This window comes from Danio aesculapii, chromosome 6 (genome assembly GCF_903798145.1).
Source record: "Danio aesculapii chromosome 6, fDanAes4.1, whole genome shotgun sequence".
NCBI classification, from domain to species: domain Eukaryota; kingdom Metazoa; phylum Chordata; class Actinopteri; order Cypriniformes; family Danionidae; genus Danio; species Danio aesculapii.
In genome coordinates, this window is record NC_079440.1 from 41819966 (window position 1) to 41841482 (window position 21517).

General features: G+C 33.0%; 1 protein-coding gene across 1 annotated transcript in view; it reads right to left on the reverse strand.

Annotated features, from left to right (window-relative positions):
* The window catches only part of scn8ab (sodium channel, voltage gated, type VIII, alpha subunit b), a 101456-nt gene that overhangs the window by 71814 nt on the left and 8125 nt on the right, over window positions 1–21517 (reverse strand). Inside the window, exons 2-4 of the mRNA XM_056460204.1 lie at window positions 12914–13251; window positions 1248–1366; window positions 774–863 (exon numbers count right to left, since the gene is read on the reverse strand). Of these exons, the coding sequence (XP_056316179.1) occupies window positions 774–863; window positions 1248–1366; window positions 12914–13195 (491 nt within the window). The 5' untranslated portion in view covers window positions 13196–13251. The remainder of the gene's footprint in view (window positions 1–773; window positions 864–1247; window positions 1367–12913; window positions 13252–21517) is intronic.

The following is a 21517-nucleotide window of genomic DNA, read 5'->3' on the forward strand; positions in this document are numbered from 1 at the left end:
TAGAATAGAATAGAATAGAATAGAATAGCAAAGATCAGAATAGAATAGCAAAGATCAGAATAGAATAGAATAAATCAGAATAGAATAGAATCGATCAGAATAGAATAGAATAGAATAGAATAGAATAGAATAGAAAAAAGATCAGAATAGAATAAAAAAGATCAGAATAGAAAAGAAAATAATAGAATACAACAGAATAGAAAAGATCAGAATAGAATAGAATATATCAGAATAGAATAGAATTGAAAACAATAGAATAGATCAGAAATTAATATAATTGATCAGAATAGAAAAGAATAGAATAGAATAGAATAGAATAGAATAGAATACAAAATATCAGAATAGAATAGAATAGAATAGAATAGAATAGAATAGAATAGAATAGCAAAGATCAGAATAGAATAGAATAGAATAGAATAGAATAGAATAGAATAGAATAGAATAAAATAGGTCAGAATAAAATAGAATAGATCAGAATAGAATGGCATAAAAAAGATCAGAATAGAATAGAATAGAATAGAATAGAAAAGATCAGAATAGAATAGATTAGAACAGAATAGATATCAGAATAGATATCAGAATAGAATAGAATAGAAAAGATCAGAACAGAATAGAATATATCAGAATAGAATATATCAGAATAGAATAGAATAGAAATAAATTAAATAGATAAGAATTTAATAGAATAGAATAGAATAGAATAGAATAGAATAGAATAGAATAGAATAGAATAGAATAGAATAGAATAGAATAGAATAGAATAGAATACTTACTCTACTTGTTTGGACCATTCTGGAGGATTGCTGAATGTCATGAAGACACAATTCGTCAAAATTGTACACATGATGATCATGCTGAAAAGTGTAAGAATTAGTTAAGGAAATCCTGAAGTGACGTCATGAATATTAGTCAGATATCAAAGCTATGATGGAACACTAATACCAAGAAATTAGGTGAATCTGAGAGCATGCTGTTAAAGGGGTAACACTTTACATGAGGAAGTAATAGTATGTTATTAATCTCCATGATTAATGCTTTTTAAATCATTGCAGGCAGCACTATCACTATTATTGAGTTTAACATTTGAGAAAAGGTTAAATCACATAATCTGAAACAGAATATGGTATAACATAAATCCTACAAAGCATGGTAGTCAGCTCTCAGAGAGACAGACACAGATCACAGCGCAGTTTCAGCAAGAACAACCACAATCATATGGTCAAAGTTTGGAGCACTGAAAAGGATATGAGTGTATCAAAATTTTAATTGCTATTTGCCTGAACAGGTTAAAAGGGCTAATGATATATAATGAGGGCGTGGCACTGAAACGGAAGATTGTTTTTCCTTTGTTAAGCACTATAAAGGTCTGAGGAGAAAAAGAAGAGACAAAAAGAGAGATTAGTTGCATAACCATCCACAGAAATAACCAAGATATGGCAGTAAACAACATATATAGTAATAAAAAATGACCTTATCCCTAAAAAACTGTAGCTGCATTCAACTGCAACAAAATGTGTACAATATTTTAAAACACCCACACAACTTTTATTCAATAAAACTAAATAAAATAAAATAAAATCAGGCCTTTTCTAAATGACACCTATATCTGAAAACGCAGCTAAGGATTTATTTACGCGAATGGAGCTAAGACAACCGCAGTGAGCTCTGGCAAAGAGATGAACCTCTTACAGGAACTCAGACTGTAATACTAACGCTAATGCTAACCGCTAACACTGCTATCCATCAGAGGCAGAAGTGCTGACTGCAGAGAGCGTGTGGGACAAGGAAAAGTGAGAGCGAGGGGGGAGGGAAGCGAGGAAGAAAGGTGGGTCAAAAGCCCTGCAAAGCTCCTTTGAGCCGACGTAATGTAAGAAAGAAAGAGACAGAAAGCCTTCATACACATGTCCATCACTCAAACCACATGAATCCAAGTCTTTCCGAGTCCACACGATGCTAAATTATGTGTTTGTAACAAAAAAAAAAACTGACCATACTTTTCAATATAAATCAATCTTGTATCATGTAAAACATACTGCATTCTTAAATGCCATGAATAATGTCAATCAGGCTAAACATGCAAAGGCCCACACATTTGGATCAGTGCCGAAGTGAAAGAAATAGACACTTGAGTATCTAGTCTGCACATTTCCCACATGCTGCTAGTTTCAGTTTCCCTTCAAATAAATTGGTTTACGCCTTACATTATTACCAATGCTTGCACAGAATGAAAGTTTGCTTCATAGTTAGTTTCCATTGCTTCTGTTTTATCTGATTAGTGTGAAATTAATTATTTACATTAGCTTTATCTATTTATCTTTATCTATTTATTTTGCATTTAGCTTTGTCTGATTTATGTATTGATGTCTTACAAATATATCCTTATTTCCAGGCAGATTCATTACTTCCTTTACTTTATTCTAGTCTATTTTGTTGTTTTGTATTTTTATGTATACATTTTATTAGTTTTTACTAATTGGGTAACAAAATGAAACATATTTTGATATATATCGAATGGCCCGTTTCCACTGAGTGGTACGATATGGTACGCTTTTATGGCCGTTTCCACTGTCAAATGGTACCTAAAAGCGAACCATACTGTACCGTACTACTTTTCGGGTACCCTTTGCAAAGGGTTTAAAGTACGACAAAATGGAAGCAAAGGCGGAGCTAGACATGCAACTGAACACTATTGGTTTACAGAGATACACCACTCGCTCGTGCACAAGACACGAGAATGAAAACAAAGAAACCGCCATTTTTAAAATACAGCATAAAAATATTTACATATAATAACGTTACAGCATACAGCATAAAAATATTTACATATAATAACGAGCCATGATCGACCTAAGCTCAAACAAACCTTGTCGTTGTCTTGATCTACAGCCACAAAGCCAAAAAGAACAAAATCTGCCTTGGCCTGTTTTTGTTTTACGAGGCCGTCTAAAAGCGACAGCGGTTTCACTTTCTAGAGACAGCTCTCATGCTCATCTATATTTGAAATAACGAACTTCTTAAGCTGATGAAAATAATGTGCACATGATTATTGAAGTGCTTCTTACATCCGATCCTCTCAGGAATGGACAAACGGAGAGTGACTCGCGAAAAAACAAAGGAGAAGCCGGAAAAAAGGAGCAAATGATTTCAGCAGCCTAAAACATGAACAAACTGCCATGATTAATTATTATCATCACCTTTTGGACTATTACAGTATGAACTCAGAATGACGGAAATACTTTCTAACAAGAGGTTACATGTGCTGGTGAAGATTACAGATACAGATGAGAGGTTTGCACCGACTGTGGGCTATTTATTGCGTAATTTTGAAGCCAAATAAGGACTAAATGTCTGTTGTGTGTAGTTTTTCTGTAATTGGTACCATATCGGAGACTGTTAGGGTCTGTATGTGTTCATATATGTTGCATTTATAACGTTAATTGTATTTTATAATTGCAGACATTACAGTAGGCTATTTCTATCATTAATCTGCAGTTATAATCAAATCATGTTCATAGAACGGTTAGCCATTACATTCATATACAGTATACACAAGTATTTATGTGTATAAAGCCTCTGTTTTGTGAGAAGTGCTTGTCATATGTCATGTGAACGACCCGTACAGCTTTACTTTGACATTACCTCGAACGAGAATGACGCCAACTGAAACTTTCTGTTGTACACCACGCCCACCATTGTAAACGCAAGCCTCATAAAGGTGACCCATACCAACCCGTAGTGTACCTTACTGTACCACTCAGTGAAAACGGGCCAAAAAAATCCTATTTTATTATGTTTCACGAAAAAAAATGGTTTAAATCCTGATTTCTTTATGTCTGTGATACACGAAAAGCACAAAACACACTCTCTCTCACCCTCTCTCTCAAGGAAACACCACAGAGAGCGGATGAGAATCTTCCTGAAATCTAATTAGATTAAAAATAGACAGCCATCTGAAGGAGGACAAAATGAGCGCCTTCACCTGTTCCTGCATCTATTTCTCCATCCCTCGCCTTCGTTTTTACCCCTGCCTATATCTGTGCATTTAAGCATCAATGTTTAACAAATCCTAATTTAAAAGGCAGCGTATGTCATACAGAAAACGCTGCGTCCTTCGTCTGAAGACAGCTGTCATTTTGAGGCAAAGAATCCCAAAGACTGTCACACTAGCAAAAGCTGTGAACCGCCCAGAAGGCTCCATGTGTTACTGAATACTGAGCGCTGGTTTCCCCAGAGTCTCACTCACACACACACACACACACACACACACACACAAACACACACTGCGACAGACTGTGGGCTTCCTCCGCTGGCGGGAGCTCCCACTCTCTCAATACTGCACTCTTCACTGAGGACAGAGCTGCAGATCACAGGCTCCTGGCCTAAAAAATCCAACACACTTACTAATGTTTCCCAAATCCTCGTATTAATGAGCATCATGTTTATGTTAATGCTAAAATCAGCAAGACAAGCACTTGACTTCCACCATAAAGGGATTATTCGCAAAGAAAACAGAGTAATTATGTTCATTTGCACACCCTATTTTTTCTGTGAAATATAAAAGAAGATTCTGCAACCCAGACTCATTGGAAATATGTAACTGGCTATGTTTTTGCAAAAAAGAAAATAAACTTCGCCAGATACATTTTACAACACTTTTTGTTATAAAATGTCCACAAGAGGGCGTTATTTGTCGAATGCTTCCACATAAGCTTAACTATACTCTCCCAAACCTAATAAAACCAAATGTGACACAGAACTACACTTTCTGCCATTATACCTGACTTGACTTTAAGCCCCGTTTTGAACTTTGATGTTTCACCAGACTCACACTTTTAGCTCTGTTTCACAAATATAATGCTATGAGTACACCAAATACTAGGCGGTGTTGCAAAAAAATTATCACGATATCATGTTTCATATCATTCGGTATAGATAATTATTGAATGTGTTTTAACAATCCATTTAGGAATATTAGGATTTTTTAACCACTTTATTTCAATTTACCAACATTACTAAGGCAAACAGTTTTTATATTCAAAAACAAAAATATTTAAACAAAATATCTCATCCCTTTATAATACAATAAACATAAGTGTTAGAGACTCAAACTGTATAAATAAAATTTTACAAAGTGTGTGCAATGGTAAAGTGTAAACGCTCAACAATCAAAGCAAACATTAAGGTGTGAATAATAATGATGCAGTAAACCTCAAATTCTGTCAACAAAAAATAATTATGATAATCAAACCTGAGCTTTCAAGTAAAGAAACCAACCATCATTATTCAAATACATACTACAACAATACAAATTCTGGCACCTCTCGTAAGTAGGCGACCATCAACCGTTTTCTCAGAGGATGACAAATGGACAAACCATTGCTGCAGCTCTGATGCAAGTTTATGGAGAAAAGTAAAAAGCAGTGCAGTGTTTGGATGCACTGTTTGTCTGGGGTAATTAGTCTGCCATCATAACTGAAATGTGTATATCCATACAAAGTGTGAAGCAGATTGGTTAGTTCAACTCACATGAATCGCGATACGCTTGCGGCACTGGGAAAAGTTCAGATGTTTTCAACTAGCTTGAGCGTTACTCCCATTTGCACATTGTTGCACACCTTTTTTGGAAATGGCAAACTTACACCCAAACTTATTGGCACTGCTTCCAAGGCGTGAGCTCAGCAGCCACATTTTAATAAAACTATAGCCTTCATATCGAAACTACATAACGAATCTTTTTTTATCCATACTGACAATGGTGTTCGGTCAATAAATATCGATACCGATTTTATCGCCCAGCCCGACCAAATGCAACAGAAAATTAATGAATATGTGAATATTGAATGTTCCAAAATGTTCTCTGCTGGTTTACATAAATAGCAAGATTCCTCTACACTGTAAAAATATCTGTAAATTGACCGTTTTTTCATGTATTTTTCTTACTTTTTTCTAGTTCTCTATATATTATTTCTTAAACAATATCTTGTCTCAACCTACTACAATGTCAGTAAAAGTCAATTTGTTAAACTATAGAGTTGAATTTTTACATCAAAAGTTGACAGAGCCGAGATAAACATCCCATAATGGAATTCACAAATGTAAATAAATGAAAAACACAAAATACGGAAACTGTTAATTTACAGATATTTTTTATAGGGTAGGATAGAAAAATGTACACCGAACTCTCTCTTTCTCTTAGGTTACATTTAAGTTTAAAGCCTCCCTGCAATATTTTAGGAAGGATAGATTTTGGTTACCCAAAAAAAAAGAGCCAAAAGAGAACATTCCCCAAAAATAAAAAAATAAAAACAGTTGGAACCATATAGGAATGTTAACATATGTTTAAAAATCATGCATCGCTTGTTTGGAAATAATCTGCTCCTTTTAACAATTTTTTTTGAGAAACTAAACAAAAGTTGCAAATGATTTTCTACCTCAAAATTTGTTCAATTCATCAAGAAACTGTTAAAAACATCTGCATATGCATCTTTGCAGATTAAGAGAGTCACATACTTTAAATCAACCTGAATGAATTTTTTGATGAAAATGCAAAGTCAATGGCACTTTAGAATCCTATAACATGCAAAACAGAAGGAACACCAGCGTCTCCTGACAATACATTAAAGTCTTATGAAGTCAAATGATCGGTCTCTGCATGAAACTGATCATTATTTACAGCATCATGACCTTTAATCCACAGCCTCAGCAATTACTCTTAAGCAGAATCATGACAGTCTGGAGTGGTCACATAATGACATATATCAAACACTGGGAATGTGTTTTATAAAATGAGATGTGTATGTAGGTTGCACCTTCAAGGATAAGCACAACTACCATTTGATGAAAGTGTGCTGTTTGTTGCACACTAACAGCATCTAATGCATGAGCTTGCACCAGTCAATATGTATGAAATAGAAACTTTATGCTCCAGAATGGCAACGTATTCAGGGCTGTTTGCTAAGACAAACAGCTATTATCTTTGTGTATTAAAGACGCTAATGGGGTGGTATGACCAAAATTGATTATCAAAATATAAAAATGTGAACAAAAATGTTTATGACAAACAAAAAATGTCCCTGTCTCGCACTGCATATGCCCACTTATTTACATGTTGTGGTATACGCAGAATAATAAAAGTCTATTACGGTTGCCAATTTATTTGTTGCTAGCCAGCTTTGGTTCATAATGATGCAAATAAAGTATAGTTTCTTGACAAACCAATTGTTTTGCTTCACAAGACCTCGCTATAACATTATTAATTATGGGTTTTTTGGACTCTCAAAGAGCACATAGCAATTGACTTGCATTTTACGAATTACCAGGAACCACAGGTTCAGTTAAAATCTTCTTTGATGTTCTACTAAAGAAAAAAGTCACCAACATCTTGGATGGCTCGAGGGTGAATAAATCAACAACAAAATTTCATATTAGTCCACAATACCCCCTGCTTTTCTCTTTTGTCCACGACACACACTCCCTCTCCCCCGCTCTTCACTTTCATCTGCGACATCACCTTGACACCCCCACTGGACACCATGAGGGCAGCACGATCGTCGTTTGCCTAGAGTGCCAGTTAGGCTTGCAGCGGTACTGCACACTGATATACTATAGACCATATAATCCATTCGTTTTTGATTGTGATTCAGCAAAAGCTCTGATTCACATGCACATCTTGTCAGGGTAAAATAAAGGTAACACAAAGAAGAGAGATGGGCTGCCTCCAAATTTGCATACGTCAGTACTTCAGTGCATCCGGAAAGTATTCATAGCGTTTCACTTTTTCCACATTTTTTTATGTTACAGCCTTATTCCAAATTGGATTTAATTCATTTATTTTCTTAAAATTCTACCCACAATACCCCATAATGACAATGTGAAAAAGATTGTTCGAAATTGTTGCAAATTTAAAAAAAAAAAAAAAACCTGAAAAATCACATGTACAGAAGTATTCACAGCCTTTGCTCAATACTTTGTTGATGCATCTTTGGCAGAAATTACAGCCTCAAGTCTTTTTGAATATGATGTCACACCTGTCTTTGGGAATTTTTGCCCATTCCTCTTTGCAGTACCCCTCAAGCTCTATCAGGTTGGATGGAAAACGACAGTGTACAGCCATTTTCAGATCTCTCCAGAAATGTTCAATAGGATTTAGGTCTAGGAAGAATGTTTATCATTGATTTTAGGATTACACCAGTTAAACAATTTCAAGTAGATTGTCACTGAACTATGGCTCTGTGTATATTAAATGCTGCTCCAATTGAAAGCAATAATTGGAGATTTACTACTAATTACAGAACCGGTTTTACTGACAAGATGTGCATAAAAATTGCTTTGATTAATCATACAGCAATTACCCTAGCAATTGGTTAGTACTTTTGACATTTGACATACTTTTGGCACTAGTATAACCCAGCAGTAACTTCAACCCTCTGTAATCATCTTTATAAAGGTCAGAGATAAGAAAGTTTGTGTACTATATACACTACAACAAAAAGCTTAAACATACATGTGATCACAACACCTGCACGCACACAATACAGCCTTCTGGTCTTTTCATCTGACAGCATAAGTGATCTGCTGCAAAGCTACTGAAAATTTCATCATCTTCAGAGAAGAGAGACATGAAGATGTGGACAAGAGCTGAGGGAATGGCTGCGGGGGAGGAGGGTGTTCAATAGTGAAAAACTGGATCCAGCATCACTGTTGCACTTAACTCCAAGTACATCCGATCTACTCCACGTCACTGAATGCACTTACCGTAAAGCCTGAAATGACCAACACCCCATCCAAACACTTCTCAATCTTTAGTTACAACTTGCAGGATGAAAGATATCAGTCTGCCTATCTAGAGAATGGATTAAGTGATAATGGTATAACGGAGGACATTGTCAGTACTTGGAAACCTGTTAATAAGGAATGACAGGAAATCAAAAACAAAACAAAATAAAATAAAATAAAATAAAATAAAATAAAATAAAATAAAATAAAATAAATAAATAAAATAAAATAAAATAAAATAAAATAAAATAAAATAAAATAAAATAAAATAAAATAAAAATGTAAATTAAATTAAATTAAAGAGACAAAACTGGGTTTACGCAAAATATAATTACTTATCTCAGCAATACTAAATCATCTATTAAAATAATAAATCATCTATTAAAATATAAGATCAAGTAAATACAAAAATGTATTAATAAAGATATAATATAATTCATAAATACAGTCACTCATCTTAGTAATAATTAACCATCTATTAAAGTATCTACTCATTTACAAAACTACATTTTAAATAAATTAAGGTATTAAATTATTAGTGATACAAAACCTAGTATAAACTAATTATAATCATTTATTATAGCAATAAAAAACTTCCATTAACTGATAAACTTGTTTATAAATGAATAAAACATTTTCAATAATCATTAAAGTATCTACTTGTGTATAAATATATTAAATGAATAAACAGTTTATTGAGTTCATTTTTATTTATAATGAAATGGTAGAAATAAAACAAAATAGTTAAATAAATAAAAATGAAATAAAATAAAACTAAATAAAATTAAATTTCATAAAATTAAATAATAAAATAAAATAAAATAAAATAAAATTAAATCAAATTAAATTAAATTAAATTAAATAAAATTAAATAAAATTAAATTAAATTCACAAAACTGGGTTTACCCAAAAATGCAATTACTTATCACAACAATAACAAATCATCTATCAAAGTATGTTCTCATCTCTAAATATAATAAAACAAGAGTAAAATAAAGTATATAAAGATATAATATAATACATAAAATACAATCACTCATTTTAGTAATAATTAACCATTCATTAAAGTATCTACTCATTTACAAAATTACATTTTAAAAACATTAAGGTATTAAATTTTTAGAGATACAAAAATCTAGTAAAAATTGATTGAAACCATTCATCACAGCAATAAAAACCTTCCATTAAATGATCAACTTGTATAAAAAAAGAATAAAATATTTCAGTAATCATTAAAGTTTCTACTTGTGCATAAATATATTAAATGATTAATGTTTATTGAGTTCATATTTATTTATAATAAAATGGTAGAAATAAAACAAAACAACAGATACTCAACAATAATAGATCTTTTATAACTTTTATATAAATGGCTCTGGGAGTAAGTAAGTATATACACCGTGTCAAAAAAACCTCCAATAATACATCATACAAAAATAAGACTTCTTATTGTACTACAGGAATAAAAATGACTAAATTTTGTAGAGTAATAACAGCGCAATCTGTGCATTAGAATAATCCTTTTAATTACTTTCCTTGATGACGTAACGATGGCAAAACAATGATGTATTTATTTTTAGCTGCGTAAGGCTTCAATAAAAATGGTGTTTGCGATTGAAGATAAGAGTTTGATCAAAGGTTTATAAGAACTAAAAGACTACAGTGCTTCAGGTTTTCTTTGAGAATTTCCGACTAAAAACTTGACAAAAGGTGTGGCTGGGAGTGGTCATCCGCGCACTGCCCGTACTGTTGAAAATATCACCACTGTTGAAGACATGGTAAAGAAGACGCACCACGCACCCATCGCAATGTTCGACGAGAGTCTGGCAGTTAATGATATGATATGACTCTGATATGTAAACGTTGCTTTATTTTTTGTGTGTGCTAATTTAGTTTGCAAGTAATAAAATTAAAGCGTAATGTCAATATTTGGGTCATCATCGTTTAACAAGGTAATGCCATGATATAAATCAGTAATTAAAGATGGAGGTATTTTGACAATTAATTACAATTATTTATAAATACAATTAATTTGCTTGTAATTATTGAGACATGGTGTTTATACAGTTGAAGTCAGAATTATTAGCCCCCCAGTGTATTTTTTCCCCAATCTCTGTTTAACGGAGAGGATAGTTTTTCAACACATTTCTAAACATAATAGTTTTAATAACTCATTTCTAATTAACTGATTTATTTTATCTTTGCCATGATGACGATAAATAATATTTGACTACATATTTTTCAAGACACTTCTATACAGCTTAAAGTGACATTTAAATGCTTAATAGGTTAACTAGGGAGGTCAGGGTAATTAGGCAAGTTATTGTATAACCATGGTTTGTTCTGTAGACTACTAAAAAAATAGCTTAAAGGGGCTATTAATTCTGACCTTAAAATGGTTTTTAAAAAATTAAAAACTGCTTTTATTCTAGCTGAAATAAAACAAATAAGACTTTTTCCAGAAGAAAAAATATTATCAGACATACTGTGAAAATTTCCTTGCTCTGTTAATCATCATTTGGGAAATATTTGAAAAATATTATAAAATTAAAAGGGGGGCTAATAATGTTGACTTCAACTCTATATATGGAATAGAATTAGTACAGCTACAAAATATGGCATAAGTAAATATAATCCTTCATCAAAAATACAATAAAAAATCCTTTAAACTATTTAACTATCCAAAATCAATGGTAAAACAACACACAAAACATGGCTTGAACAAGACACAACTGCTCAACAAAATCATTAATCACATATCACATTAAATCAATTTATCCATCTCTAAAATCTATCTCTTATCCCTTCCCTATCCAAAGATCAATCTGTCACACACAGCTGGTGCCACGACCACACTGCACCCCTCGTTCCTCCCAAAAATCACACAGAAGCAAACACACGTGAACAACAGAAGTTGATTTTATGGCCATGACAGACTGAATGGCTCTTTCACCTCACGACTCAAGGGACCGGCGGATCTGCAACTCTGCACTTCTTCCTTGCGTTCCTCGCTTCTCTTTATTCACTTTAACCCTTCCCAACAACACACCTCTACTGCAGTTATAACCACTGAAAAGAAAAGGGGGGCCTAATACGATGGATTGAATATGCTTCTAATAATTTTCTCCCTTAAAGAAATATCTACTCACAATATAAAACATGCTACACTGTACTCGCTTATGTAACACGCACTTACTAGTGTACTAGATGCTTTATTCATCCAAAAACACAAACCACACTGAAGGTCATTTAACTGCACAACACATTTTTTAAGAAATAGGCTCATTTTGGAACTCCTATAGAGTTAGAACAGTTGAGTTTTACCATTTTTAAGTTATTCAGTTGATATCCGGTTTTAGTAGGAGCACTTTTATCTTAGCTTAGCATAAATCATTGAATCGGATTAGACCTTTAGCATCTCTCTCAAAAAAGAGTTTTATTAATTGTCCTATAGCCCTACAGAAAAACTTTAAATTGGACAATTTTTCAAAGATCTTTTTGGAATTTTTGAGCAATATGCTAATGGTCTAATCCGATTCAATGATTTGTGCTAAGCTAAGCTAAAGGTGTTCCCTGCCAGGGCCCAGATCGGCTGAATTGATTAAAAAATTGTAAAACTAAACAGTTTAACTCTAGGTGACTTGTAAAATGAGTCTATTTCCCAAAAAAGTGTACAATACAATTTTAAAGTTTTTTTTAATACTCATTCTTTTAGATGAGAGCTTGTTAAAAATCAGTTATTAAAATTAATTATTTTAACTTATGCTGTTAAATAACTACATCTATAGATTAAACAGATTTGTTTAAATGTATCTACAGTCTAACCCAACTAAACGAAAGTGTGAATTTCTAGATTTTAACAAATCAATCGCCACCAAAAATCATTACTAACCACATTTTTTGAAATGTATAAATTGTTATTTTCCCACTCTCATCTCATCTTTCAAATAAAAACAAATGTAATCTTAGATTCATCAATGTATATCGCCACCACTCACTATTCAGATCTTCCCAATGCTATTTCTATCCTTTAATTCTCCCAAATTCTGGAGAACGAAGCATTTCTTGATGTCTTTAATTCACCAGAGTGAGAAAAACCAAATTAAAAAGGGAAAAAAGGGGTTGAAAGTTCACTCACTTTTTTGTTCAAATAGAAGGGGTCCAAGTCTTCCAGGGGCACCGCCAACATATTAGACGGGACGTCCCCATAAATAAAGGGCACGCCCTTCCCCGCTTCCAGGTCACTGTTGGGCTTGGGTTTGTTTTCATCATCGTCATCGCGGTGACTGCTGTCAGATCTGGGTTTAACAGGCTTCTTCTTCTTCTCCTCAGCGATGCGCTTCTCGATGTTGGCCAAAGATTCAGGGGTGAACCTCTTGAAGCTGTCGGGGCCTGGAGGTGCGAGCAGCTGCGCAGCCATATTGTCATCCTGCAGCAGAGTCCTCTTTATTTAGAAGCCATTCAGGACAGCCAGCGCTAGCAGAGGGAGGAGTCCGGACAGATGCGGGATAAAGAGGAACAGAGAGAAGAAAAACAGCAGATGTCAAAAGATGAAAAAGTTCAACAAAGCAAATGATTTTACACAAAACAAATGGGAAATCTGCACTTTAAGCATATTCGTGCATGTGTGATTTGAACCCTGCAGGCAAAAATTTATTTATTGTGTTTTTACTGTCTAAGACTAACGAAAACATACAAAATACACATTTAAATATTTCTTTTGTCGCATTTAATCAATTTGTGTGTTATGTTCAAATTAAATACTTATTTTATTTTCTGAAAATTTGTTTTTCTCTGGCACTGAGATGTAAATCTACAGTTCAATAAAACTTACAAACTGTAGGGATGCAATGATTAACCGATTTCACTATTAACCACGCTTTAATTTGTCGCGGTTAATTAATTCTAAAGGATTCGCAACACTGCTCTTCTGCACGGAACAAAACTGCTGCAACTAAACACAGTTACACCAACTTTGCGCTAGTTTAAAGTTCCAAGCTTATAACCAGGCAGACTGGATTAACTATGGCTGAGGCTATTAACTAAGGGCTGTTCACATATTGCATCTTTTGCTTATGCAAGTTCATTCTTTCTTTTCTTGCACACATATTGACACTCACATTTTCCAGAAGCACCTCATTGAAAGAATGCTGCGAGTGCACTGCGAGTCACGTGACAATAACTGACCGTTCAGCTTCATAATTTGTATGGAATATACACAATTCTAAAAATACAAAAGGAAAATTGTTCATAATACAGTTGATCAAAAGTGACCCTCAGACAGAGGTTCAGCAGCCTTTGACTACATTTGCTATCTTTAAAAGGTAAATACTTAGCTAATATGATGTTTAGATTTACATTAGACAAATACTATTTTTAATTTGTTCTTATTTATTTATTTGTTTTTATTTCATAGTTGTCATTTATTTTCAGTGTAAAATTATTACTTCTGTTTAAATGCCAAAAAAAAATTTCTGTAGTAGTTTTTTAAATTCATGAATGCATAATAATCATGATAACCATGATTATTCCTCAGACTATAACCAAAATCTATTGATTGTTGGATCCTTAACAAACTGTAGACCAAACTTCACCATTTTCAAAATGCCTTCAGTAAAAATCCTCATCACAAAAGTGTCCAAAAAATGAAGAATCTTACAACTGACATGTTCAAATTTCTAATTTTTGATGTAAACATTTGTGCAAATGAGCATGTATTTAATTAAATTCCTTGCTTTGTATACACCGCTAATGGTTTCTGTAAATTGCACAGCGTTTAACTGTAATATGAACTGTATTTTACTGTAGGACAGTTTTAAAGCTGCATTGTTAAAATGACGATATTTTACAATATGCAAAAACTGTAAATATATATAGAGTAGGGCTGCACGATATTGAAAAAACTGACACTGCAATATACTGCAACAAATATCCCGATATAAATGCAATTTCACCAGATGACTCGAATAGCTTGTCAAGATTGAGATGATTGTGTAGGGCAGTGTATCTGCATAAAATATTTTTAAATGACAAGCATAGTTAAATACAACAGACAAAAGGTCCAAATAAACAAAGATTTAAGATTTTTTGGGGAGTCAAACACTATTCAGAAGCACAAATTAAGTAATCATTGTATTCTAATAATAAAACTATATTGTTTTAATTGAGTACAGATGTAAAATTAACCTTTAAGCTACAAACGTTTAATTTATTGTGCCCAAATGTTTAAGTTTGCTCAAAATTCTTACAGCCAGGCCTTAAAAACACATGCAAATAATCAACTTTCACTGGAAGGTTCAAATGTTAAAATTACTCCACTATGGTGTTAACTGTAATGTCTGGTCAACTATAATCCTGATTACATTGCAGATCCCTGCGATGTGACTAATGCAGACTTGCACATTGTGATATTAATGCTGAAACAATATATTGTGCAGCCCTAATATAAAGCAACCTAAATGGTGCTGTAAATGTAAATATTACTGATTTACAGTAAGTTACTGGCTATCTGCGGCCATTAAGTTAATGTAGATTCTAGAGGAAATTGTTAAAAGTGCTGTTAATGATTTTTTTGTAAATTACAGTATTTAACTGTAATATGAACATTTTTACTATAGGACAGTTATGTGCTGTTACTGTTATTTGAAATTGCATTGTGAAAATGATGAATCGCTAATTAAGAAATTATAATGTATATTTTACAGTAAACATACACAATACTGAAAATACACATAAAGCAAGCTAAATGGTACTGTAGATGTAAATACAGTATTTTTGTTGTAATTGATCTATAGTAAGTTACTGGCGAACTGCAGCCAGTAAGTTACAGTAGATTCTACTGTAAATTCTTAACAGTGCTGTAAACAATTTTTGTAAATTACAGTATTTAACTGTAATATGAACAGTTTTTTTTACTAAAGGACAGTTATGTGCTATGTTACTGTATTTTAAAATTGCATTGTGAAAATGATCAATCGCTAATTAAGAAATTATAATGTATATTTTACAGTAAACATACACAATACTGAAAATACACATAAAGCAAGCTAAATGGTACTGTAGATGTAAATACAGTATTTTTGTTGTAATTGATCTACAGTAAGTTACTGGCGAACTGCTGCCAGTAAGTTACTGTAGATTCTACTGGAAATTCTTAACAGTGCTGTAAACAATTTTTGTAAATTACAGTAGTTAACTGTAATATGAACATTTTTACTATAGGACAGTTATGTGTTATGTTACTGTATTTTAGAGTTAATTAATTAGTTGTTAATTCATTATGATGCATATTTTTACAGTAAAGATATACAATACTGAAAATGCATATAAAGCAAGCTAAATGGCGCTGTAAATGTAAATACAGTATTTTATTGTAATTTATTTACAGTAAGTTACTGGCAAACTGCTGCCAGTAATTTGCTGTAAATTCCACAGAAAATTGTTAACAGTACTGTTAAAGATTTTTGCAAATTACAGTATTTAACTGTAATATAAACAGTTTTTTTAACGTAGGACAGTTTTGTGCTATGTTACTGTATTTAAAAGTTCATTAATTAATTGTTAATTCATTATGATGCATATTTTACAGTAAAGATATACAATACTGAAAATGCATATAAAGCAAGCTAAATGCCGCTGTACACTTAAATATAGTATTTTTGCTGTAATTGCTCTAATTTACAGTAAGTTACTGTAGATTCTACTGGAAATTGTTAACAAATTTTTTGTAGTTGTTAGGGTAATCAATCAACCGGGGAAGTATGGTGATAAATATTAGTCATTCTTTACCCTATTCACCTGCAGTGTCTTGCCTTCAGTGGCCTGTGTTATTGGTCATCCTCTTTTGCAGCTCTCATTTTCTCACTCTTACACACACGCACACACACACACATTCATTATGTCCATTAAGAAGTAGATGACCAAGCAGAATAATACCAAATGCGCTGCAGCACTGGACCTGTATGTGTGAGTGTGTTTGTGTGTGTGTGCGCGGTTGTGTGTGCGCATGAGACAGAGAGAAGAAGAGAGGCTGTACATTAGAGGGGAAGGTCATAACTGCATTACTGCCCTTTTCAGCCCTCTCTGATGATCTGGATTATCTAACCAATATTCCAGTCCATGATGTCATCAAGCCACTTCCAAACAACATCATATTAAATATTCAATCAGTTCGGACATATCCAGTATGCCTCTTCTGCAGGCCAAGTTAATAAAATGATATCAGTATTTATTAATGGCATACCTTAACGGTTATTTGAATTATGATATTCCATAAACCGATTGTTAGTTTGACGTAAATGTATTCAAATGAAAACACACACGTCACAGGATTATAAACTGCTTCAAAATGCATTAACATGAATGTGTGCAATCAGTGACAAGCAAACAGTCAATAATGAGTTACAATATTTACCATTACAATATGATAGAAACAAAAAAAATTGAAATTTACGGTAAACTATTGTATTTCATTCAATTATACAGTATTAAAACACCAATAATATAAAGTACTAACATCTACACACAGACAAAAACACCACAAGTATACTGTAAAACATGCTGGGTTCCACACAATCGATTTATGTTGGGTCAACATGAAGAAACTAAGCTAACTTATTAGTTTTTAGAAATTTAAGTAGACTGAAAATAAAAGGATTAAGTTGTCCCCAAACAACTTAAGAATTGTGTTGTTTCAGCTTTTTTTTAATAAGTAGTTTGAACAAACAGCAAACTTCATTTTTTGAGTGTATATGGTGATGAGAAAGTCACATGACGAACCAATGTTCATCAAAAACAGCTCACCCACAAGCAGAGATGAATACTAATATTTAGAAGACAATCGGTGTGATTCACACAACTGCTAAACACCATCATGGTAACACACAATAAAGCAAAGGTCACCAACCCAGTTTCTGGAGAGCTGCCCTTCCTGCTGATGTTAGTTGCAACCCTGGTCAAACACACCTGCCTGTAATTATCAAGTGCTGCTTCAGGTCCTAATTAATTGGTTCAGGTGTGTTGATCAAGAATTCTCACTAAAGTAATGCCATAGATATATACACTAGATATCGCATACGGACCCTGAACATGCATCAAATCCGCTGCCACATTTGTACAGTGCTCCTACGACAAAAGTCATTCAAGTACACTTAGTCAAGACTAAAGCCAATCTGAAGATGCTGGACTTTTGCGCTGCTTATGGGTGTAACGAGCAAACAAGCAAAACAAAGCACAAAGGCAGAACATTATAGGTAAGATTTCATTTTTTACGTTTTTGTACGCTTTTACATCTCCTACTGCACTGACCATAAGGCAAAGTAGCAGGGTGTCGCGACTAACATGACAAGCATCTGCAGTTGATTCGCATACTTCACGAATATCGAATTAAAAGAATGGCGTGTTAGGTTTATTGTGCATCCCGCGGGTGCAATCAACAAGAGATGTGCACTTTAGTTTAACTTTTTGAGCGTGATGAGCAGTTCAGTGTTAGTTTGTATTTAAAAATCTTGAGATGAAACTAAACAGCGCATTCTCTCCGCCTCCTCATTCACAAACTGCGGGACATGCTACTGAAGCACGCAGGAGAGACGGCTTTACACTCCATCATTCATAATCTTAGCTGTTGTATTGGAGTCAAAAGAATCTATTATTGTAGAATGTTCTTTTAACAGCCCCGGTATGTTTAATCTTTTCCTTTTGCAAAATTCCTGTCCTTTATCTTCTGCAAATAAGTTTTTTTTAATCTGCTTGATTCTTTTAAAACTGAAAGCAGCCCATCAATTGGTGTTTTTCCTTAAGTTACACCTTTGTGAATGTTTTATTTTATATGTATAGTCTTTAATTTGTTTTTAGACATTTTATTCTATTCAAAGCAGCACTCAGACGCGAATTTATCCTCGAAAACGTGGCTTGAGAGCGATGCATGTGTTGGATGATTGTTTTTTTTTTTCGTGTGCGATCAATAACTGATCCATTGCATAAAGCTTTTAATCAAAAGACAGTTCATTTAAATACTTTTGATGTGCTAAAATATTTTTTAAACAAATGTTCTTTTAAAAAAGAATATATACATATTAAAAATAAAAAAAAGGGCATGGTCTAATCGAAAATAAAGGAAATTAGTTATCTGTTTCATTATTTAATGCATAAAATAATGTATAATTTTTATAAATTGAATTTAATTGATCTGAAACTTTTAATTACATTTTCTTTTCTTGTAAATAATAAAAGTTGTGTCGGATTGATGAAAACGAACCTCAATGCCCACGTGAACAGGGCCACAATGACTTTTTTTACATTGAAACAATATGATACAGTGTCTTCTGTCTACATGACTGGCAAACACATCATAAAAAACTGCTGAATCTCCGCAGATATTTGGTTAACAAATAAAACAGTTTAGTGAATTAATTATTAAGCAGAATTCTCCTGAGCTCAATAACCCACTGATGACAGTCACTATGTGGTGGCTTTTAAGGTGGTTAATGAGGTTCTTTATGTTACCTTGGGAAGTTTGGACTAAACAGGAGCAAAGGCTACCTGATCATCATTGCATTCCTTGAAAAAAACACTTGCAATACACGCAATCACCTCATGCTTGTGATGCGGTACAATCCATAAACTCCGCTCATTAAAATAAAGGCTTTGTCTTTATACTGTAAAATCGCGACGATATTTAATTATTGATCGTGGGCCACATATATTGTTATCGTGATCATAATACAATTAATTGCGCAGCCCTATTGTCCACCCTACATTATTGAATATTACAAATGTTATACCATTTATATCAGAAAGATTTGCACAATGAGATGCAGGGATATCGATGGTTCACACGAGTCGTTCATAACCTGGGATTCAACTAATCGCTCCCTCCATTAGCATTAGAAGTGAAAGCAGGAGAGGGGTTGTGTTTCAGGACACGGAGTAGATTAAATTTAACAGGAAGGGAGTATAATACATTTTCATGCACACAAACACATGCTCTTTGTCTGGAAGGCCCGTGCGGTCACTTATCCATCAATGTCGAAAAGTGATGTAAAATTATAATTTTCGTAATTTAAAAAAAAATTGCATACTGACCACCGGCAAAACTCTTGATCATAGATATATGTATAAATGTTTATATATCTTGGGCTCTGGATGGCCAGTCCTCCACTACACCTTGGTTCCACATTCATTTCAAAGAAGCACTACCCTGTACTCAAATGGCGGCTCTATTGACGCATTCCTTTCAATAGACAACAACAACGTAGGCAACATCTCATGTAAATCTATGAAGTAATGCAATAGACATTATTTACCAAGATTATATGTATACATAAAGCTCTAATGTACATAAGTGATAAGAAAAGGCTGACAAGAACTTTTGTAACGTCAAGAAAAAACTTAACAAGCCATAGAGGGAATTATGGGAAAGTCATTAAACTCATTGTATTTATAAAGGGAACTTACTGTTAACCAGGAATAGACCTTTACTGCAGTACTTTCAAAGTTTTATTTACTATTTAAAATCACAACTACTCATCCACATTGTGAGTATTTGACCACTTTATGAGAGATAGTACTTGCTATATCATATACCCACATAAAACAACCGTCTTCACAACCCCATGCTAAAATAAATTCTTTATTGTTTTATTTTTATCTTAATTATTGGACATTATTATGAAATAATAACTTGATATTGTTCAGTAGAATGTACTTCTACTGTAGTAATAATGTTAAGACGAAAGTAATAAGGATGCAATTTAATAAAGAAATAATAATGGTATTGATACTAATAATTGTACTTTTGTTTTTGGGATTAATAACAAAGTTAGTTGTTCTTCCACCATTAAAACATCTTTTTTTATCGTCTCATTTAAGTATGGAAACACAAGGAAATTATTTCAATGCAATATCAAACTGCAATTACACAAAATAAAAAGCTGCATCTAAGCATGATGGAGCTGCCCCGTCTCACATTTTGTAAAACTTCTATGTTGGTTTAATTGTGGTGTTGAGTGTTAAAATCATTTGTTTTGCCTTTTTTAAGTTTTTAAGTAAGTTAAAGTGAGCGGTTAAATGTAAACTTTTCTACTGGACTGTTTAAATAATTCAAAAGTTTGAATAATTTTTGATACAAATTGCTCAAAGATACATTGTTTTGTGATCATTTTTTCAGTTTTACATTGTCCAGCTCTATCCTTCTGGATTTATTCTGTTATGCCATGTTCACTGTTCAAAATTAAAATATATCCAGTCAGAACAACAAATGTTTTTATGGTAATTTTAGTAAGTTAATAATTTTTGACACATTTTTTTCAAAGAAAAAAAAATGCAACTTAATATTTTTCATCAGTTTTACTGGTGTATGTTGAGATGACTAGAAAAGTTCATCTGATTCAATGAAAAAGGCAGCAAGACTTTAGTTTACAGTGCTCAGATAAAAATCTCCACATTTTATCAGGTATTTCACAGATTGCTGACTGTATTGATTAAACATTATCATTAATATTAAAAACTACTGTTGCTTTTTCTCAGATCATATAAGAGTTTATTTCATCATGCAGATGTGTACTTTAGCCCACATACAGCACATTCAGGGCATTTAGACTGCAGTCTTAAATTCAAGGACAACATTAATCATCATGTCACACTTCTGAAGCAATACAGGAAGTTTTTCCAAGTCATTGTCACACTTATTAATACAAAATAAACTATTTAGATATAACATGTATGTGGATTTGGAGTATGTTTG